The 24,069-nt window shown below is 42.4% G+C and overlaps 1 protein-coding gene and 1 pseudogene across 1 annotated transcript; one reads left to right on the top strand and one right to left on the bottom strand.

Moving 5' to 3' along the window:
- Positions 1-2,350: 2,350 nt before the first annotated feature.
- Positions 2,351-22,259, bottom strand: gpx7 (glutathione peroxidase 7). The gene is made up of 3 exons (XM_089001505.1): positions 22,032-22,259; positions 9,007-9,268; positions 2,351-3,169 (listed from the first exon to the last, which is right to left on the bottom strand). The coding sequence occupies exons 1-3, from the start codon at positions 22,242-22,244 to the stop codon at positions 3,006-3,008; spliced, it is 639 nt and encodes a 212-aa protein (XP_088857631.1). The 5' UTR covers positions 22,245-22,259; the 3' UTR covers positions 2,351-3,005.
- Positions 19,146-20,089, top strand: LOC148895364 (general transcription factor II-I repeat domain-containing protein 2A pseudogene; annotated as a pseudogene).
- Positions 22,260-24,069: the final 1,810 nt, after the last annotated feature.

The following is a 24,069-nucleotide window of genomic DNA, read 5'->3' as shown; positions in this document are numbered from 1 at the left end:
TTTGATCGTTCGCCCTTGGTTCATTGCTTCGATGGGTGTTGATGGATGAGGATGGTTAAATCATCAGGGAGCCAGGTGGAGAACAGAAAGTTGATTTAATCTTGGAGAGCGCGAAGGCATCGCGGTGTCGCCTGAAGGAGAGAGCATGGCGGAGAGACTAACTAGAAGGGAGAGCATTTTATACGACGCGCCGTGTGTGACGCGAAAGGATGTGACCTAATGTAAATGCGACATCATGTCAAGGAAGGCAGGATGTGACGTATCAGGAAGTCCAAAATGTAAACAAAGATTAGCGAGCGATGTTTAGAGATGTTTGTATGGCGAATTACCCCAACAGCTTCTTCTCCGAATCTGAACTCTCTGAAGCCATTGTTTTGATTCTGGAGCAAGGCAGTGTGTGACCAATAGTGACGTCATGAACAAGGGGGCGGGACTTTCTGAGTCTGCCCAGTTCCGAGCTCATTTTGTGGCAGTTTTGGGACACATGAAGTCGTTTTTATTGGTGTTTTGAAATTGCACACGCAGGCTGATAAAAATATCAGCCTGCTTGTTTTGGGTATTTTAGATACTAGAAAACATTTTTCTGAGTTAGTCAGTTAGGAAACAAAAAAATGATGTTGGTTGTCCTTTAAGGCAATAGACGTCTTAAACACGATAGCAGTCGTTAGGCAATAGCACCCCCGACTGGAACCACGGCAGGCTACGCTATTTTCCCGTAGCCTCAACCTACACGTACACAACCAAACAAACACGACATTCAGCGCTAAATATAGTTTTACCCCTCGGGATTGAGGGGTTTAGTTCTCCATGTTAATCAGACCTAAGCAAATGTCCAGAGCACAAAAGACAAGGTGTCTTTCTTTGCCACCCATTTTTATTGGTGTTTTGCATTTGACTAAAAATATCAGCCTGCGTGTTTTGGGTGTTTAAGACGCTATAAAACGTTTTTCTGATGTCAGTTAGGAAACCAAAAAATGGTGTCGGTTGTTAATGGTTAATGCCTGCTAAGAATTTTCTTTAAACGTAGCAAATCCTTAAATCTACACAAAACATAATAGTCTACACGTGTAGCATTTCACTGAAATATGCTTTTTCTCAACACATTAAAAATAAGCCAGAAGGGTAAGATAGCCTGCAATCAGTTGCAAAATGAATTGCCCACCACTGATCAATGGTTTTCATAAGTACGAATGTGAGTATTTTGAGTATAAATGCTTCTATGCTATGTTGTCTTCAAAAACTTTTCCTGTCTTTGATTTAGATCTGTTATCTTTAAAAAATTATACAAATAGGCTTTGAGAAAAATTTGGAAGAAAACTCTCTCACACATGCACACGCACAAGCAAGATATGGGTTTCAGCTGTCGTTATATTTTGCTATTTTGCTGCTATACACATAAAGTGCACATGCTGATCACATAAAATTAATATAAATACATGAATAAGGACAAACATTGATCAATCATAGGTAGGTATATAAATCAATATGTATTGTATTGTAGGAATTAAGTGCTTTATTTATTTATTAAGATAAAGCATCTTAAAGGACTTTGAAGTTCTGGTTGTGATGCAATATAGGGAAAGAGATGGTTATATATATATATATATATATATATATATATATATATATATATATATATATATATATATATATATATATATATATATATATATATATATATATATATATATATATATATATATGACTGGAAGATAAGGAATCTTAAAGGACTTTGAAGTTCTATTTGTGATGTAATGTCGGGAAAGAGATGCCCATTTCACAGTAAGATCAAAGCATTGTCATCAAATGGTGAGTATAGTTTTTGCTTTTTTGAATGTTGCTGTGCCAATGACCATTTTGTGTTTGGGAGCCTTTTACTGAGCGAGTTCCTTGTTCTGTAGTCACAAAGGGACTTAAGTATTCTTGTACCGGTCCCAAGCCCGGATAAATACAGAGGGTTGTGTAAGGAAAGGCATCCGACGTAAAAGCTTGGCAAAAACAAACATGCGGATCAAACCTCTGAAGATGGACGACACTGATTCGCTGTGGCGAACCTTTGAAAGGAAAAGCCGAAAGAAAAAGAAGAAGAGGAATGTTTGTCAATATGTATACTATGCGATTGACTGCTTACCTGTCCTGGGTGTGCCAGCTGGGATAGGCCAAATGGTGTGGATAATGGAAATATGTTCATTTGTTGTAAAATCGCTATAAAGATCAGGATATATTGTATGACCTGTATTATATAGTACAGGGGTGTCAAACATACAGCCCGAGGGCCGTAACCAGCCCCCAAGGAGGTTTGATCAGGCCCGCAGGATAATTTAAAAGTGAAAAAAATGCAACAACGACGTGGAATTGATATTTTTAATGATGTGCAATTCAAGAATTGTCCACTGGAGGGCAGAGTAGTACTGTTTTGATCGACATAGAAGAAAACAGCCTGTTTTTTTTCAACCGCGGTCTTTTTTTTCAACCACGGTTTCAACACCCTCATTAGCCAAACAGAGAAAAGTAGATACGGAGTGTAGAATTTTCAATGAAAAATACAGAGATACTTGGGAAACATTTGTGCTTGGTGTGTAAGTTTCGGTATTGAAGGAATGATATTTGGTTATTCATAGCATGTATAGTGTAATTTTAATGGTCCGACCCACTTGACATCTCCTGATACCATATGTGGCCCACAATGTGAAATGAGCTTGACACCGCTGTTATCATAGAAGGTTTTCAATGCTGTTATTTGCTATGGCAAGTTCTGTAGCCAATCCTGATAAACGTGCAATGTTGGGCCTGCCATTGATTAAATACCTACTTTGGGTGAGTGATTGGACTGGTCAGATTTTGACTTGATATTCATGAATGGGGGAAAAAAACTCAGACTGTATAAAATAAATAAAAGCAACAGTTATGAAAGCAAGTTTATTCCGAAAATCCAAATTCTTATGAATATACACATGCGGATGAGTGGAGTCCACGGGTGAGAAGGTGTAGGTCGATGGTCGATATTACAACTCTTCTTTCTTCTTTATGATTATCTGCCGCACCATATCAGCCACTTTTGGACGTAATTCTTCAACAGAAACCTTTGGCCCCCATGCATCCACCACTTTTCCATCGACATCGATAAGGTATTTCCAGAAATTCCAATCAGGCTCCTTACCAGAGGATTCTGTACGGAAATAAATTAGAATATTTACTTTTTTTAAGTGTTACACAGTTTTGTTTATTGAGTTCATACATGGTCATGGTAAATCACACTTGAAATTCCCACTGTGGTGGGGCTTTTCGGTTCCAAACATTTCTAGACAGTTTCAATTCCAATACTTCCAATAATTTTTCATCCAAACCATTGACTGGCAGACACTTGTGCTTTCTTTCTAAATAAAATTTATTATTATTATTATTATTATTATTATTATTATTATTATTATTATTATTAGTTAGCTAGCTAACTTTCTATTTGAGTTATTCCGGGTTGAGTGAAGGCTGACTCGCGTTGATATCTATTAGCTATCTGCTCGCCTGCAGAAAAAATATCCTGTGATTGTAAAGTGTCCTTGAGAGTTTTGAAAGGCGCTTATAAATGAAATGTATTATTATGATTATCTATTCGCACGTTAGGTAACTTTCTATCTATTTGAGTTATTCCGGGTTGAGTGAACGCTGGCGCATGTAGCTGCCACTGCTCACCCACAGAAAAAAACGTATCCTGTGGCTGTAAATGTCATGATCTGGTTGGCGACCAACGGGGGGGGCCCCGGCTGCAGCCTCGCAGGTGCTGGTCGTTTTAATCACTGACACTTAAAAGGACACCCGGCACGACCATCCGGGGTCGGTTCATTGTTTGCTGCTTGTTTGTTGCATGCATTGTGTATGCGTTTGTTTAACCTTGGCGGACTTTTACACTTGGTTTTCTTTTGATACTTTGTATTTTTCCGTTCAGATGATTTTGATGTTTTACATTTTGTTCCTGCTGACCTTTATTTTAATACAATTTGTCAAACAACCTCCTGCTCCCTCCTGCCTGCTTTTTGGGATCCGCATCCGCCATCACCACCTTGCAAAACGTGACAGTAAAGTGACCTTGAGAGTTTTGAAAGGCACTTATAAATGAAATTTATTATTATTATTATTATTATTATTATTATTATCACTTGCTGCAGAATGGGAGGGGTAGGAATAAGCTGGTGCTTTTGGGCACAAGCTTGTGGTTTCCCTTGCGCAGAAGGATGTAGGTGCGACCACTCGTGATGTGCCCGACTGTGCCGAGGTCCAGAGTAGTGATGTGTCATTTGCGAACGAGCCGGTTCTTAGCACCGGATCGCTGAAGTGAACAAAGGGAGCCGGAAATGGGAACCGACTTTTTTTTTCTTCTATTCCCCGCCCCCAGTCTTCGGTTAAAGCTGCACGTGATTGGTCAAGATCAGTGGTAGAGGAGGCAGGGGAGAATTACAGACACACACAGCAATGAGGAGAAGGGGGAGGGGTTAGAGAAACTATTAAAAATTTCAAAGTAGGGACCTGTCTGCTGGATTTTTTTGAGTTCAATGAAAGACACAATTCTGAAAACTTAGCAGACGAGCTGGTACTGCAGGACGAATGCACTGTTTTGGAGCCATTTCAGCAGGTCATTGGAGATCAGTGTCGACAGGTACAGTGGACAAATGTTATCACATTATGCTGTTATTACTCAATTACTGCATTATCAATGTTACTAGTTGGTATTACAGCATTACTTATATGAAAAGCAAATTGTCAATAATCATATGTGAAAAAAATTGGACACTTGTACTGTAAATATGGGTTGATGCAATACAGCTACATATATCAATATGCCTTTCTTGATCCTTGCACTATGTACAGTTTTTTTATAAAACGGTTTTGCACACTTACAATATACAGTTGACATTTTTTGTTTTTGTATGCTTAGAATATCTTGTTTTTCTATACTTTCACCTCCCCACCCCATCCCCTTTTAAATTGCTGCTGTGGACTGCAAATTTCCCCATTGTGGGACGAATAAAGGTTTTCTGATCTGAAATTAGTGACAGCTGATCATCAGACCAGAGTAACCACAGGGAACGTGAAAGTTAGTACAGTGGTACCTCGGTTCTTGAACGCCTCACTGTTCAAACAAATCGGTGTTCGAACAAAATATTTGAGATATTCTTGCTTCGGCGTTCAAACATCAATCGGTGTTCGATCGCCAATACGACGCGTTGAGTGCGTACGCGAGGGTGGGGTGCTGAGTGGCGCATGGGTTGTCGCGAGCGGACATGCTGCGTTTTGCTCTATCGTTTAATATAGGTGTACGAAGAGTTTTAGCTGCTAATCATGCCTCCAAAGAAAGTAAGTGCTGCTTAGAGTGACAAAAGAAAAGTAGTGCGTACAACTATTGCATTTAAGAAAGAAATAATCGCAAAATATGAAGGAGGTGTGCGAGTGTCTGATCTGGCGAGGGAATACAGCATGGCGAAATCTACGATCAGTACGATATTAAAGAATAAGGAGGCTGTGAAATCTAGTGATGTGAGTGTAGGAGTAAGAGCAAGTGTCATTGGATAGATATTTTAAGAGAAAAGAACATCCTGTAGCCGAGTCATCCGTAGCTGTCACGTTCCGAGCGAGAGTGACGGCAGCTGACTCGTTGGAACGTAGTGGAATGTTTGGGATCCCAAAGCAGACACGTACTAACTAAGCAGGATGTTTATTCACAAATCAAAGAAAACACAGCGAGTAAGAAGGCAGGGGTGATCCGACCCGCTTACTACGCCAAAAAGCAAATGGCACACGAGGGTGCAAAATTACGCAATCCCGGAAGATGACATACATTTATGGGACGTGGGGAAAATACCTCGGACCGGATACACTCGCGCATCCAAGGAAGAGTCCAGGTAGGGTGGCGAGTTGAGTCAATCATCCGGCATTGGCGAGGTGATCGCGCACCGTATAAATGCCCCGTGTTCGTGATTAGAGAATGACAGTGGGTGGAGAACGGCTGGGAGAGGCAGACCCCCCCCTCCCCCCCTCCCCGCTGTCAACTCGCAAGTGACAGGAGCAAAGAGGTGGTTTCGGTGTTATAAAAAAAAAAAAAAAAAAAAAAAAAAAATCGCTTTTCGAACAGGGTCCTGGAACGAATTATGGTCGAGAACCGAGGTACCACTGTATATGCTATTTAGAAATATGCAAAAATATATAAAGCTGTTGGGTAAAATTCATTTATCTTCGTCTGGTTCGGACTTCGTCGAGTTTCTTGATGAAATGCCAGTTGAGTCGATAGTTGGTACACAGCAAAAACTACTTCATTCAGTAACAATCGTGAGAAACATCTCTAGTTGGAGCTGGACAAAAGAAGAACCAACGCCTGCAGGCTGGTTTAAAGAATACCGCGACAGTCTGTTGACCAATCAGTTGCGGACAAGTCGATCTTCCGTCCAATCGGCTACGAACAACTCAGTGTTGGGAGGGCCTTAGACTGAATTTGCCTGTTGCAACAACTACTGAACTAATATGCTTGATAATGCTATGTAAACTAAATTAAACATGCAATAATCATAACATGTACTAAGTTAAACATGAGATAACATAATATGTTTGCTAATCTAAGCATGAAATAACGTAATATGTATACTAATGTGCATAAGCACTCTATCACTGTAGGGAGATCACATCATTTCGAAGCATCCCACATACTGAATAACACAATGCGCATCCAAGTGAAAGAGTGATGCTACAAGGAGAAGAGATAAAGAAGGTAGAGGATTTTAAGTACTTGGGGTCAACTGTCCAGAGCAATGGAGAGTTTGGAAAAGGGGTGAACTGCTGGAGAAAAATGTCAAGTGTGGTGTGTGATAGAAGGGTTTCAGGTAGGATCAAAGGAAAAGTGTATAAAACGGTGGTGAGACCAGCCATGATGTTTGGACTAGAGACAGTGCCACTGAAGAAAAGACAGGAAGCAGAGCTGGAAGTAGCAGAGATGAAGAGGTTGAGGTTTACTATGGGAGTGACCAGGTTGGATAGGATCAGGAATGAGTACATTAGAGGGACAACTCATAGAGGCTTTGGAGACAAAGTCAGAGAGGCCAGACTGAGATGGTTTGGACATGTCCAGAGGAGACTATATCGGGAGAAGGATGCTGAGCCATGAACAGCCAGGCAGGAGACCGAAAGGAAGACCAAAGAGGAGGTTTATGGAAGTTGTCAAAGAGGACATGAAGGAGGCTGGTGTGAGAGAAGCGGATGCACAAAACCGGGTTGATTCACTGTGGCAACCCCTGAAGGGAAAAGACGAAAGGAAAAGAAGATGAAGATCCCCACTTTAGTCTCAAGCGTGACAACAACTAGGGTTTTCCAGATTTTATGGTGAGCTGCACACCACGGTCGAACGCAACTGAAATGGACTATCAAACATAAATAAATACAGTGATACCTCAGCTTACAAACGCCTCGGCTAACAAGCTTTTCGGCTTATGAATATTACATTCACGAGAATTTAATCTTGGCATATGAACTATTTTTTGGGATACACACGGAGCGCCACAATGAGGGATGTGTCGTTTGCGAACGAGCCCGTTCTCCTAACAAGGAAATGGCAGTGGACTTTTTTTTGTCTTCTATTCCCCGCCCTGTCTTCGGTTAAAGCCGCACGTGATTGGTTAAGAACGCAGCAGTGAAGGGGGAGGGGGGGTTACAGAAACACAGAGCTGCAAATAAAAATTGATAGGCAGACGACAGAGAGAGTGAGAACATGGATAGAAAACACTGTGAAATGAGGACTTGTTTCAACTTTGATATTTCAAAGGCAGAGTGCAGCCCGCAAGGTTATAATTCCCATCAATCAGGCTCCACAAATAAGCCGCACAAGCCATCTGTACACTTGATGCAAAAAGCTATCAACCCAGCTAAACAGAACACAATTGATGAGGAACTAGGTAAAATTATCGCAGAGAAAGCACGGCAGCTTCACTCGGTTATCGTGAAGACGCAAGCTGGAAGTTCGTCATTCATTGATGATTTCAAGGCTAGCCACAGACGGTTCGAGAACTTTAAACGTTGTACAGGTATAGTGTACCCGTCATAGTGTCATTCGTCATAGTGAGGCAGCCAGTTCTGACGATGAAGCTGCCAAAGCTTACAAGGAATCATTCCTCAAGATAGTGGAAGAAGGCGGCTACGTTCCTCATCAAGTGTTTAATGCTGATGAAACTTGCCACTCCATTCCATCAAGCCATCGACCATCACAAAGGTAAATAAAACGATTTTATTATACAGTACAGTTTACTTATTTAATTACAATACCATAGCATAATTTATTATACATGAAATAAGGTACAGTAAAGTCTCGTTATATCGATATTCAAGGGAGTCCGAAAAAATATCGATATAACCGGGACTATCGATATATCCGACCCCATTTGCATGTAATTTTCTCCGTGCGTGCATAGAAATAGTATCGATATAACCGGGACTATCGATATATCCGATATCGATATAACGAGACTTTACTGTATATTTTGTGTAGTTTTAAGGCTCAGAAAATTAAAAAGTAAAAAATTATGTTTTATGGGGACCTGGGAACTATCCACTCTCTCTCTCTGCCGTCTGCCTGTCTCTTTAATGTTTAAACCACCTCCCCTCACTGCTGCATTCTTGACCAATCACATGGTTTTAACCGACGACTGGGGGCGGAGAATAGAGGACCAAAACAAGCCGGCTGCCATTTTCTTGTTAGGAGAACAGGCTCGTTTGCGAAGGACACATCACTCATTGTGGCAACTCCATGTGTATCCCAAAAAATAGTTTGTATGCCAAGGTAAAATTTTCATAAATTGAACATTCGTCAACCGAAAAGTTCGAAAGTCAAAGGGTTCGTAAACCGAGGTATCACTGTACCTACATTTGCAGCCCATATTAAGCTGACATTTAAACGTTTCCCAACAGTTCACATATTTTCCCACTGTAATTCAATGCAGACCCAATGCGTGTTCAATATCACATAGAACTCACCAACAAGGTACTTGTAGATGTTGTTAGCTCCTGTTCCTACAACAGCAATTTTGCTAAAAATGGGAAAGGAGGCACCATAGACGCGACGTACAAAGCTGTCAATCTCTTTGTCACTCCCGGGTTCCTGCTGTCCAAATTGGTTGCAGGGGAATGCCAGGACATTGAAGTGATATGGCCCAAAATCCCTTTGCAGTTTCTGAAGGCCTTTGTAGTGTTCCTCGGTGAAACCGCATTCACTGGCCACGTTCACCACCAGGGACACCTGAAGGAGCACAAAAGATGATCTTTTGAAAAAAGTTATGCAATGTAGCCAGCCCTTTTTATGTCATTTTTTGACACAATTTTTGAGGGAAAACTGCTTTTCTTTCTAATTAATTGAGTATTTTATTGCCTCAATCCAAGAGTTATATTTTCCTCACGATGCTGCATAAAACAAGAAACAAATGACTAATTTCAAATGGTCCATGACAAAAGGTGGGTCCTGTTATCAATGTTTTTTTTAATCAAGTATTGCAGTTATTCGATTTCACATTGGAAAGATACCAGGTTAAATTCCCGCTCCGGCCTTCCTGTGTGGAGTATGCATGTTCTCACCGTGCTTTGCGTGAATTCCAAAAACCTGCATGGCAGGCTGATTGACCAATATAACTTGCCCCTCGACGTAAGTCAGAATCCGAATCAGGAAGCCTTTAATAGTCCTACAATGGGGAAATTTTCAACCTACAGCAGCAAAATTGAAAGAGGTGGAGGGGTGAAAAGATAAAAAAGAAGTACAGGTAATATCCGCCTTACGACCAAGTTCCATTCCGACCAAACGGGCGTAAGTCGAAATGGTCGTAAGTCGTAATCCATTCAAAAATGTTAATAGAGACCCGGAGGCTAAATGACTTGTGTCCTCCAAGAGCCAAATTGCTGTGCGAGAGTGAGATGCTGGCTGGCTGGCCAAAATTGTTGTACGCGTTGCCGGGCTGCTAGCGTGTTGCGGGGCCAGGCGTAGAATTATAATTTAAAAAATAAGGTCTTGCGGTCATGGTTGTAAGTACGGGTGGTTGTAAGTCGGATGTTACCTGTATTAATGTCGCATATTAATATAAGTAAGAGTAACAGTAAGAGTTTTCAACCGGAAAATATTATACAACCTCACCAGTACTGATCTAATAATGATAAATAATAATAATACATTATCTTTTAAGCGCCTTTCAAAGTTCTCAAGGACACTAATGACACTGACGATGATAATTATGACAAGCCCATTTAACGTCAAACAGCTAGACTGGTTTTAGACAATAATTGCAGTGCTGTATTTCAGTTGCTAGTACTGTACATACGTACATATGCACCTAAAAGCTAGCAACCACTCATTTGATGACAATGAGGTTAAAATCTTAGCGAAAGAAAATAGATGGTAGTCCTCTTCGCCCCCCAACCTGAGAGCAGGGACCAATCATAGCAGAGTCCGGCACCGCCACGTCTGGACAGTAGGGATATATATAGCGGGCCGAAACTACCAGCAAGACTTTAGTTCGCTGAAGAAGCATCTTGGATAAGAAGCGAAACGTCCGAAACCTTCAAAAAAAGTACAGATGACGGCTGAAGAAAGCTTTTCATCCACTGAATCGAGGAGTCATGAATTCAGAAAATAGAAAAGCCGAATGACTCTTAGGTTTTGTACATGGTTCTAGCTTGATTGTTTTACAATAATATAAAGATATAATATAATATAAAGATAATAATCATTATCATAATAATGTTACATTACATTTATAAGTTCCTTTCAAAACTCTCAAGGCCACTTTACAGTCACAGTATCATTTTTTCTGTGGGTGAGCAGCGGCAGCGCCAGTGTTCACTCAACCCAGATGTAACTCAAATAGATAGAAAGCTAGCTAGCTAGCCAATAGATAGCTAACAGATAGCTAGGTAGCAAATATATAGCATATAGATAGCAAATAGATAGATAGCTAGGTAGCTAGCTAGATAGCTGGATAAACAAAAAGAAGTGAAGTGAAGGTTTCTTCAGCCGTCATCTGCACCCCCCTTTTCTCAGCATGACGTCGACCGATGACAGCGTGAGTGGATCTATCCCACACACATGTTGATTGCATGTGCATCTTCACAACCTAGCTCACCAACCTTCCTTGTCTCTTATCACGTCATCGATATTTCATCACGTGTTTTCCTAGATCAATGTTATGTCTACTATGCATGTTCATTTCTGCGTCTGGAGAGGGTTGCAGAGTGAGAGCGATGCACAGAGACAGAGCTCACCGCGCATGCGCACGTTATGCTTTTATCAATCCGATATGATAAAGGATTACTTTTGCTGGTTTGCCGTGACAATACTAGCGATCGGCATCAGCATTGTCATTGGCTAGCAGCAGTTGAGACTAACTGCGTTTGAGCAAACATTGTCTTTGTAAGATTGGTTCACATTGTCCGCCGTATAAAAGTTGTAGTACGCCGTACATTATTTGAAATGCTAAAATAAACTATAAAATACAGGGAAAACGTCTTAATTGACAGGTATGAATTGGATTTGTTCTGCATTGGATGCACCGTTCAGAGAAGAGAACATCCCCTTTCTGGGATCATTTTGAGCAGACCTCTGCTAAAAGGGTACACATTACAATAACCAGTGCGAATATATAATGTCAACTACTGTGACAACAAGGTCTATCACTGGTTTTAATATACATTATTCCAGTGGCGGTTCGTGCATTTCACACCTAGGCCTTCAGTGAAGTCCTGCTTAGTCCGACTTGAACAAATATCCCTCGTAATACCATAATTTATGACATCGATGAGAAGGTTTCTTCAGCCGTCATCTGTACAAAAGTGAAGGTTTCGGACGTTTCGCCTCCTATCCAAGAGGCTTCGTCAGCGAACTAAAGTCTGACTGGTCGTATCGGCCCCATTTATATATCCCTAATGTCCAGACATGGTGGCGCCGGACACAGCTATGATAGGTCCCTACTCTCAGGTTGGGGGGGCAGGGGAACCCCTCCCTGTGGCCCCACTGATTGTTCCTACATTCCTGACTAACGACTGTAAAATTGTAAAGAGCAGTACATTGGGGAGACTCAACAAATTCTCAAAAAAAGACTTTATCAACATCGCAGGGATAATACTAGTGGGCCTCAATCGGCAGTACATTTGCACCTAAAAGCTAGCAACCACTCATTTGACGACAATGAGGTTAAAATCTTAGCGAAAGGACATAGATGGTTTGAAAGGGGGGTAAAAGAAGCGATTCTTATAAAACAACAAAATCCTTCATTAAACCGGTCTGGTGGGGTGAGGTTCAATTTGGATCGTTCATACAATAGTCTGCTTAGGCAAAACAGGTTAGGCAACTTTCGCAATGCTGATGAGGGTCGTTATGCTGATGAGGTGATACCGGGGGGAGTGGGGGTAATAGGCCAGTCGTTAGTCAGGAATGTAGGAACAATCAGTGGGGCCACAGGGAGGGGTTCCCCTGCCCCCCCAACCTGAGAGTAGGGAGCTATCATAGCTGTGTCCGGCGCCACCATGTCTGGACATTAGGGATATATAAATGGGGCCGATACGACCAGTCAGACTTTAGTTCGCTGACGAAGCCTCTTGGATAGGAGGCGAAACGTCCGAAACCTTCACTTTTGTACAGATGACGGCTGAAGAAACCTTCTCATCGATGGACCACTCCTGTACGACTGAGAGCTTACACAGACATAATTTATGACACAACGGCTGGAGATATCATTTACAAAAGCACACGCACGCAGTACTGGGCGTGGCATCACCTTAATCGTCTACAACACAGGCATTTTTCCGGAGCAGTTACACATCAATAAATCTGCATCAGCAATTAGAACTTGTCACTATACGTGATACTGCAAACACTTAAAAATAAAAGGAAATTTATAATCATTTGTCCACAAAGTTTTATTAAGTCCACTAAGAATATGCAATCTTTAACAAGATTTTACGCTAAATTACAAAATGTCAGTTTAATATAAGAAAAACAACAAAACGAACTATTTGTTGAAAATAAAAGTAAACAAATATTTTTCATTTGTTCTTAAGAATAGGCCTACATGCGACAGCGAGTTGTGCTCTCCTTCAGCCATTGTGAGTTAAAAAAGCGAGTAGATATACTTGGTTTTTCTGCTAAAGTTTCCGGGTCTGATCTGTTGTAGCTTGGTTGATTTGCATAGCGCTGCCTCCGCTGAGGGCTGAGGTAAAGTGAGTATCCAATCACAGGACGCGTACATGTCATGTTCAACGCGAGGCCCTCCAGCTGGCCTTACTGTGCCAACTCGTGATCTGATTGGCTATCGCAACTATATATCAACTACATGTGCCCATTCATGTACAGCGCACAGACGCCCTCACTGTTGATTCTGAAGGCGTCGGTCAGATTTCATACAGCCTGGCGACACAAGCTAGCTGAATTCTGATTGGATTAAAAACTCTGACCTAAAACTACAACACTGAAAGGAGCATAACCAAATGGATATAACATCAAGAAAACAGTATGTAGAACAATTATATAATATATTTAGAAAAAATACTTTTTTAATGAAATTGACTTTTATTATAATTATGATAATGATGTCTGATTATGTTAAGCTAGCAGAGAAGGCCTTGCTGGCTCTGACGGCCCACCACTGCATTATTCTACTTGCTGATGTTTTAAAATGTGTGTCATGTTCCTTGTTTGCGGTCAATGTCTAAAGTAAAGCATTATTCTTTCAAGAGACATACACACATTCATTTACATCACAACTCCCTGCCTTTTATCACTGTCTGTAATCTTCTTTTCCTTTCGGCTTTTCCCCTCAGGGGTCGCCACAGCGAATCAATGTCCTCCATCTATCCCGGTTTTGTGCATCCTCTTCCCTCACACCAGCTACCTTCATGTCCTCCTTGACCACATCCATAAACCTCCTCTTGGGTCTTCCTCTCGGTCTCCTGCCTGGCAGTTCAAGGCTCAGCATCCTTTTCCCGATATAGTCGCTCTCTCTTCTCAGGACATGTCCAAACCATCTCAGTCTGGCCTCTGACTTTCTCTCCAACGCCTCTAATATGAGTTGTCCCTCTAATGTACTCATTCCTGATCCTATCCAACCGGGTCACTCCCAAAGAAAACCTCAACATCTTCAGCTCTGCTACCTCCAGCTCTGCTTCCTGTCTTTTCTTCAGTGGCACTGTCTCCAGTCCAAACATCATGGCTGGTCTCACCACTGTTTTATACACTTTTCCTTTCATCCTAGCTGAAACCCTTCTATCGCACATCACACCTGACATTTTTCTCCAGCCGCTCCAGCCTGCCTGGACACGCTTCTTCACCTCTTTTCCACACTCTCCATTGCTCTTGACAGTTGACCCCAAGTACTTAAAATCCTCCACCTTCTTTATCTCTTCCCCCTGTAGCATCACTCTTGCACTTGGATCCCTCTCATTCACACACATATATTCCGTCTTGCTGCGACTGATCTTCATTCCTCTCCTTTCCAGGGCATATCTCCACATCTCTAGTTTTTCCGCCACCTGTTCCCTGTTCTCGCCACAGATCACAATGTCATCTGCAAACATTATGGTCCAAGGAGATTCTTGTCTAACATCGTCTGTCAGCCTGTCCATCACCATAGCAAACAAGAAGGGGCTCAGAGCTGACCCCTGGTGGAGCCCCACCTCCACCTTGAATTCCTCAGTCATACCGCCAGCGCACCTCACAACTGTCTTACAGTCATGATACATGTCTTGCACCGCTCTGACATACTTTTCCGTCACTCCAGACTTCCTCATGCAATGCCACAGCTCTTCTCTGGGCACCCTGTCATACATTTTCTCCAGATCTACAACGACACAATGCAATTCCTTCTGACCTTCTCTGTACTTCTCTATCAGCATTCTTAAAGCAAACACTGCATCTGTCATACTCTTTTTTGGCATGAAGCCATACTGCTGCTCACAAATGTTCACTTCTGCTCTTAGTCTTGCTTCAACTACTCTTTCCCAGGGTTTCATTGTATGGCTCATCAACTTTATTCCTCTGTAGTTAGTACAACTCTGCACATCTCCTTTGTTCTTAAAAATGGGCACGAGTACACTTTGTCTCCATTCTTCAGGCATCTGTTCACCATCTAAGATATTGTTGAATAACCCGGTCAGGAACACCACCGCCACCTCTCCAAGACACTTCCATACCTCGATTGGTAAATCATCAGGCCCGAGTGCCTTTCCCCCCTTCATCCTCTTCAGCGCCCTCCTCACTTCATCCTTGCTAATGCTTGCTATGTCTTGGTCCACAACATTCACGTCTTCTACTCTTTGTTCCTTCTCATTTTCCTCATTCATCAATTCTTCAAAGTACTCTTTCCATCTTGCCATCACACTACTGGCACCTGTTAATACATTGCCATCTCTATCCTTAATCACCCGAACCTGCTGCAGGTCCTTACCGTCTTTGTCTCTCTGTCTCGCCAGTCTGTAAAAATCAGTCTCACCTTCCTTGCTGTCTAGCCGAGCATACAAGTCATCATAGGCCTCCTGTTTGGCCTTTGCCACCTTTACTTTAACCGTGCGCTGCATCTCCTTGTACTGCTGTCTACTCTCGTCCGTCCTGTCAGTGTCCCACGTCTTCTTTGCTAACCTCTTTCTCTGTATACACTCCTGCACCTCCCCATTCCACCACCAAGTCTCCTTATCTACCTTTCTTCCACTCGATACACCAAGTACTTTCCGACCTGTGTCTCTGATTATGTTCGCTGTAGTTTGCCAGTCACCTGGAAGGACCTCTTGCCCACCCAGTGCTTGTCTTACCTCCTTCCTAAATGTCATGCAACACTCTTCCTTTTTCAACTTCCACCATTTTGTCCTCACTTCAGCCTTTGGTTTCTTCATCTTCCTCACTGCCAGCGTCATCCTACACACCACCAACCTATGCTGTCTGGCTACACTCTCACCAACCACTACTTTGCAGTCACTGATTTCCTTTAGATGGCGCCGTTGACACAAAATGTAGTCTACCTGTGTACTTCTGCCTCCACTCTTGTAGGTCACCCTATGTTCCTGTCTCTTCTGAAAGAAAGTATTCACAATAGCCATTTGCATTCTCTTAGCAAAGTCAACCACCATCTGTCCTTCAGCGTTCCTCATCTGGAGTCCAAACCTACCCATCACCTCCTCATCATCACCAATTACAACCCTCTCACTTCTCGGGATGTTCTGTATGACTTCATCAAAGTCCAACCAAAATTCCTCCTTCGCCGCCAGCTCACATCCTACTTGTGGGGCATACCCACAAACAACATTGAACATCACACCTTCAATTTCTAGCTTCAGACTCATCATTCTATCTGATACTCTTTTTACTTCTAAGACATTCCTAACAAACTCCTCTTTTAAGATAACCCAACTCCATTTCTCTTTCTGTCTTCACCATTGGATTGGATATGCCTTTATTAGTCTCACAGTGGAGAAATTTACATTTCACAGCAGCAAAGTGATGAAAGGAATGAAAGTAGAAAAACAAAATACATGAGCTTCTGGAAAGGCAGCCACTCTCGCGGCGCCGTCTTGAAGTAAAAATAACAAATAATATGACAACACAAAGACACAGAGAGTCATTCATTCTTCAGGACTTGCTGTACCCTCTTTGTGAAGACATGATAGAACAACTTAAACCCTGACCCTAAGCTTCTAGCCTTGCTCCCTTTCCACCTGGTCTCCTGGACACACAGTATGTCTACCTTCCTTCTCTGCATCATGTCAACCAGCTCTCTACCTTTACCTGTCATTGTTCCTACATTCAAAGTTCCTGCCAGGACTTTCCAGCAGCAGCCTTGAATTGTTCCTTTTTTGTGGGTCTTTCTGCCTTCAGCCTCATCTTGAGCAAGTGAAATGCACGCTCAATCGGGCTGAGATCTGGAGACTGACTTGGCCCTCCTTCCTTTTCCTTTCGGTTTTTCCTTCAAGGGGTCGCCACAGCGAATTAGCGTCCTCCATCTTCAGAGGTTTGATTCACATGTTTGTTTTGGCCACACTTTTACGTCGGATGCCCTTCCTGACACAACCCTCTGTATTTATCCGGGCTTGGGACCGGCACAAAAAGACACTGGCTTGTGCCTCCTTGTGGCTACATTTATCACTGTCTGTAATGACATTTATTATCCACATGATGGCGGTGTAGAGCAAGTGAGGCCTGTTAATACATCACCTAAAATAATACTTTTTTTTCTAAGCACCTTTCAAAACGGTCAAGAACACTTTTAAAAAGTGAACAATTTTTTGGAAACATGGCACATCCGAACGACAAGCACCACTTGAAGGGGAGACATGCCGCATGACATGCGCTGCCTGAAGCAGAAACAAGGGGCGTCAGGCGCAGACGTGGACCACCAGGCACAGGTTGGAATTGGTGACCAGTATTTTGTACCTGCGGGTTCCATTTGATAGTCAGGTCATTATCTTACAAATATGTGGTGGTGGTGGAGGTGGACCCCAAAAAAGCAAGCAGAAGGGAGGAGCTGGGTATACCTGATAAATTGTATCAGCAAAAAGCTGTGAAAACTAAATCCTGAACAAAATCCTGAAAAGCAAAATCAGTCCAAAGTAACAAACGAAATCCATGGATGTAGCAAATAACTAACAGAAACAGCAACAGAAACAAATGACATAAACAAACAAGACAGGATCAAACAAACAATGACCTGACACAGAGAGGCTGTCGGAAGTATTTAAAGCAGAGAACTAATGAAACAACGGCCAATGGATGTGCAGATGGAGGCGGCGCTCTACATTGCCACCTGTTGGTCACAAACAGAACCATGACAGAGAGAGAGAGAGAGAGAGAGAGAGAGAGAGAGAGAGAGAGAGAGAGAGAGAGAGATAGTGATAGAGTGAGATAGAGAGATAGAGAGATAGAGATAGAGCTAGTGATAGAGCAGACCTGGGCAAATTACAGCCCGCGGGCCACATCCGGCCCTTTGTACGTCCCTGTCCGGCCCGCGTGAGGCCAATCATAAACGCCATAAATTAAACACAAAAATGATTTAACTTTTATTTTGAAAAGCGTTAGGTCATTACGTATGCACGACGTAGACTCTACGTCTTACGTGTATATATGCGAGAGTCTTACGTGTATATATGCGAGAGTCTTACGTGTATACACGGAAGTGAGTGAAGGCGATTCTGTTCGCCAGGTTACCCTCAAGGCTCAAGATGTCGGCACACCCCAAGAAAAGAAAAGTTGATAACGAATGCCGTATTTTCAACAAGACATGGACTGCCAAATATTTCTTTACAGAAATTAAAGGTAAAGCAGTGTGCTTAGTCTGTGGTACACAGGTTGCTGTGTTTAAAGAATATAATTTGAATCGCCACTACACGACCAAGCATCAGAATCAGAATCATCTTTATTGCCAAGTATGTAGAACACACAAGGAATTTGTTTCCGGTAGAACACGCTGCACTAGTATCGTTGTCAAAAAAAAACTGCTAAGTGGCACTATACAGTTCCATTTTGGCTACTGTTGAGAGAGTTCAAAGAGTTAATGGCTTGGGGGAAGAAGCTGTTTAAATGTCTGCTGGATTTGGTGCGCATGGATCGGTAACTCTTCCCTCGTGTAACTGAGTCGCGTAGGATCGCAAAAAACAAATGAAAATGACAAAACCAGGAACAATACTCAGGAGCGTGTCACCGAGGCTGCCATCCGCGGCGCCATCTTGGATCTTGGATCATGAAGATAAATACAGAAATCTGTCTGGTGAAGAGCGTGCAAGGGTGTCTGATGCATTGCTTGCAAAACTACAAACCCAACAAGGATGTTTCACTAAACTTCACACTCCCAGAGATGCAGCCATCAGGACAAGTTATGTCATTTCTCACAAAATCGCCAGAAAAAGTAGGGCATTTTCCGACGGAGAGTTTATTAAGAAGTGTTTATTGGACTCTGCTGCGCTGATGTGCCCAAAGAAAAAGGGACGTTTGAGAACGTTTCATTCTCTCAACGCACTGTAACGAGGCGGATTGAGGACATCGCGGGAAACTTAGAGCTTCAGCTGAAGAACAGAGCGGCCGACTTTGACTTTTTTTCTCTGGCTTTGGATGAGAGCTGCGATGTACGTGACACCGCCCAGTTGCTCATCTTCTTACGTAGGCTAACCGCAGACTTTCAAATCACGGAGGAGTTGGCAGCCATGCAGTCAAAAAGGGACAACCACTGGTAATGACTTGTTCAGAGAGGTAAATGCATGTATGGCCATGTTAGGACTGAAATGGGACAAGCTTGCAAGTGTGACAACAGATGGTTGTCCAAATCTAACTGGGAAAAATGTTGGACTTTTAAAGAGAATGCAGGATAAAGTGACAGGAATGAACCCTGATCAGAAATTGACATTTTTGCATTGTATCATACACCAGGAAGTGTTGTGTAAGACAGTGTTAAAAATGAAACATGTCGTTGATGCTGTCACTAAAATAGTTAATTTCATCAGAGCGAGAGCTTTAAATCACAGACAGTTTGTTGCTTTGTTGGAGGAAAATGAGGCTGAACATGGTGACATAAGCTATCACTGCACTGTTAGGTGGCTCAGCCTTGGCAAGGTTCTGAAAAGTGTCTGGGACCTGAGAGACCAGATTCAGGAGTTCTGTATTCAGAAAAGTCATGACGTCCCAGAACTTTCAGATAACGACTGGTTGGCAGACCTCGGATTCACTGTGGATGTGACTGCACTAATGAACGAACTAAATGTCAAAATGCAGAGCAAGAGCCTTTTTGTGCATGAGATGTACAGTGCAGTGAAGGCTTTCATGAGAAAACTGCAGCTTCTCTCAAGCCAAGTGAAGGTCAACATTCTGACCCACTTGCCAACACTTAAGGAAACCAAAAGATCAGGTGATCACCTCCAAAAGTACTCAACCACGTTAGAAGCATTGCATGCAGAGTTTTCAAGGAGATTTCAAGATTTCAAAACTCTTGATAGTGAAATGCACATGGTTTCTTCTCCCTTCAACTGCAGTGTGGATGATGCACCAAGTGAAGTTCAGATGGAACTCATTGATCTGCAGTCTGACACACTTCTGGCAGATCACTTCTAGTCAGTCTCACTGCTGGACTTTTACTCCGCCCTCAAAGAGAAGAATTTTCCACACCTGAGGAGGCATGCTCAGAGGATCCTAGTCCTCTTTGGATCTACCTATCAATGTGAACAGACATTCTCAGTTATGAAGTTCAACAAATCCAAACACAGATCCTCTATGACTAATGACCACCTCTCAGCTGTCCTTCGGATAGCCACTTCAGACATTCCGCCAGATTTCAATGCCCTTGTTCAAGCCCAGAACAGACTGGATTATTCTCACTGAAGAGGTAACATGAGGTGGAAAACATTACAAGTTATTGTTTGTGGAGATTAACAAATTACAAATAAATTGCACTGGTTCAATAATTGTTTTTCTCATTTAACCAATACACCACAATTTCACATAACCTAATATAAATATTTACAGAGTGCTTTATTCTTCTGATTATCAGTACCAGCTATTCAAAATATTTAATTTGAGAATTTACAATGAAAGAAATTTGGTGGCCCTCTGACACAATTCAGGTTTCTCATGCGGCCCCTGATAAAAATTAATTGCCCACCCCTGTGATAGAGTGAAGAAAAAGAGAGACAGAGACAGATATAGAGCTAGTGATAGAGCGAGAAGAGAGAGAGAGAGAGAGAGAGAGAGGGACATAGAGAGAGAGGGGGACATAGAGAGAGAGAGAGAGAGAGAGCGAGGAAAACGAGAGAGAGAGAGAGAGAGAGACAGAGAGAGGGACATAGAGAGAGAGAGCGAGGAAAACGAGAGAGAGAGAGAGAGAGAGAGAGAGAGAGAGAGAGAGAGAGAGAGAGAGGAAAACGATATATATATATCTCATCTCATCTCATTTTCCGTGCCACTTATTCCTCATTAGGGTCGCGGTGGTTGCTGGAGCCTATCTCAGCTGTCTTCGGGCACGAGGCGGGGGACACCCTGAATTGGTTGCCAGCCAATCGCAGGGCACACAATACAACAGTCACTCTCACACTCACACCTAGGGACAATTTGGAGTGGTCAATCTGCCTGCCATGCATGTTTTTGGAGTGTGGGAGGAAACCGGAGGACCCGGAGAAAACCCACGCGGGTCCGGGGAGAACATGCAAACTCCACACAGGGAGGCCGGACCGGGACGCGAACCGGCGACCTCTGCACTGTGAAGCCGGTGTGCTAACCACTCGACTACCGGGCCGCCCTATATATATATATATATATATATATATATATATATATATATATATATATAGAGAGAGAGAGAGAGAGAGAGAGAGAGAGAGAGAGAGAGAGAGAGAGAGAGAGAGAGAGAGAGAGAGCTAGTGAGCGAGGAGAGAGAGAGAGAGAGAGAGAGAGAGAGAGAGAGAGAGAGAGAGAGAGAGAGAGAGAGAGAGAGAGAGAGAGAGAGAGAGAGATATGATTGGGCTTGTTCAGAACAAGAAGCAATGTCTCTTTTCTCCATAATTGTCTAATCCCAAACAACACACAATCTGCAGCGAGGGATAGGCCACTTTGTGGTTTTTCGTGTCTTGCGGGTGGTCTCGGTCCCCATTAAATGCGAAAAGTGGGGTGATCACTATACCTTGCTTCAGATTGACTTTCCTGTACCTTGTTTTCCACTTACCCTTTCCCAACGCGTAACGTAAACGGGTGATAACCAAAGTGAACCCCAAGTCAAAGATTGTTGTTTATACATTCAAAAATATTTGGTCTTCAACTCGATAGATAATAACATTGCTGAATAAAGTTCAGAAACTATTGCATGCCAAATTGCCACGTAAGCCAACGGGCGTTATTGCCGCCTCTGGTCCGCACACGAACCAAATATCAAAGTGGAAACAAAAATTCCGTATGGTGATATATGGATATATGCAAGTCATAGTACTCGCGAAGTTTCATGCAGATTCTGTAGACAACAGGAATGTGACACGACACATGTCAGATGTAAAAGTCCAAAACTTACCGAGCCCCTGTATTTTTCAAGTGACACTAATTTCCCTCGACTGTTCACAACTTTGAAAGCATACAAGTCTGTGTTTTTGCTTGCTGCCAAGCTCAATAACGTTAGCAGCAGGACGAGAGTCGTGGAAAGCATCTTTCTTCTAGTTTGGGACCAGTGCCAACGACGATGTCTCGGTAGAAGATAGTCGCTCCGCAACCTTCCAGGCGGCATCATGATGGCCACGCCTTCGGGGATCCAAAGATATAAACTTAAATAGATCTCATCTTCCGCGGGTTGGTCTGTTGCTGAGATCGTACGTCCACCATGTTTAATGTGTCACATCTCATCTCAACTCAACTCAACCCTTAGCGGAATAAATGATGCGCACAGTCGCCTGTATGGCGGGTCAATCTTCATTTTCACCCAACATAGCAGTTAGCACATATACAGACTAGTGATGGGAATTCCGGCTCCTTTCAGAGAGCCGGTTTTTTTTTGGCTCGGCTCACTAAAAAGATCCGGCGCTCTCAAATGGCTCCTCAGTTGTTTTTTTGTGTTGCTTAAATTAATTAACTAAAAAAATCGTGGGAAATTACGTGAAAAACCAATTATCCATGAAAAATTACAATATATCATTTTTTTTAATTTATATGGCTTTATTTATATGTGCACAGAGCATCCACTAACTTTTATTTTCCCTGTGGTCACTCTGGTCTGATGCTCAGCTGTCACTAATTTGCTTTTCATATTAATAATACTATAATAGCAACTAGTAAAAATTACAATAATTGAATAATAATAACAGTATAATGTGAGAACATTCATCCACCTTGTCATACGCTCTTGCTTGAGCTTCATCTCATGCATGCCCATCTGTTGCTGGGTAGATTTGAGCTTCTGTGTGGCCGTTGTCCTCCTGTAGAAGAATCCACTATCCCCTTCACTTTGCCCACAGTCATCACCTTCAGAGCATCTCTTACAACCAGGTAAAGGACAACCGACGCCTCCGGACAGGTTGTGTCCATAATTTGTAAAATCACTTCAAATGACTGCTACTGAGCGTATTTTACAAAGATTGCACGGCATATAGCTATTTTACGTTTTAAGACTCACGCTGAATATTCAGGAAGTCTTGTTTTCGAATTGATGACAATGCCTGACGTGACATCACGTTTGAAACGCCCCCTGCTCAAGAAAGCGACACACAATGCATTTTGGGTACTTTGTTTGGTCTGAAAACTTCGTGTTGATCCGTGTTGATGGCAAAATTATAAGGAAAACACATAAATAACACGATGGTGAATCGTTGTGTGTTGCACCAAGACTACGATTTGATACTAGTTGAAACAAATTCCCAGCAGACAAATCAGCCCATTTCCAACAGAGCTTTGTGCCATCTTGTGCATTTTCTGGAACACTACATCGGAGTCCTGACGGCTCGAATTGATACGGGAGGACTTCTTTCATTGATTGCAAACATTTTGCCTTCCTCTTCAGAACTATTTGAATCATTAATAAATGGATGAGTAACAAGAAAGCATCTTCTCTGAATCTGAAGCCATTGTTTTGATTCTAGAGCAAGGCAAGACGTCCTGGCGTGACGTAACACACAAGGGGGCGGGACCTTCTGAAACTCGACATCTCCGAGGTCATTTTGAAGTAGTTTTGGGACACTTTAACTCATTTTTATTGGTGTTTTGCATTTGACTAAAAATATCAGCCTGCGTGTTTTGGGTATTTTAGATGCTACAAAACGCTTTTCTGATGTCAGTTAGGAAACAAAAAAAGGGTGTTGGTTGTCCTTTAAGGGTGTTGTCATGATCTGGTTGGCTACCAACGGGGGGCGCTGTCAGCCCTGCCTGCAGCCTCGCAGGTGCTGGTCGTTTTAATCACTGACACTTAAAAGGACACCCGGCACGACCATCCGGTGTCAGTTCATTGTTTGCTGCATGTTTGTTGCATGAATTGTGTATGCTGTGAATGTGTTTGTTTAACCTTGGAGGACTTTTACTTTTGGTCTTCTTTTGATACTTTGTATTTTTTCTGTTCAGATGATTTT

Source organism: Hippocampus bargibanti, linkage group LG07 (assembly GCF_051943395.1).
Source record: "Hippocampus bargibanti isolate YZ-2025 linkage group LG07, ASM5194339v1, whole genome shotgun sequence".
NCBI classification, from domain to species: Eukaryota; Metazoa; Chordata; class Actinopteri; order Syngnathiformes; family Syngnathidae; genus Hippocampus; species Hippocampus bargibanti.
Note: the sequence above shows the minus strand (reverse complement) of the source record. Positions and strands in the feature narration are given on the sequence as shown.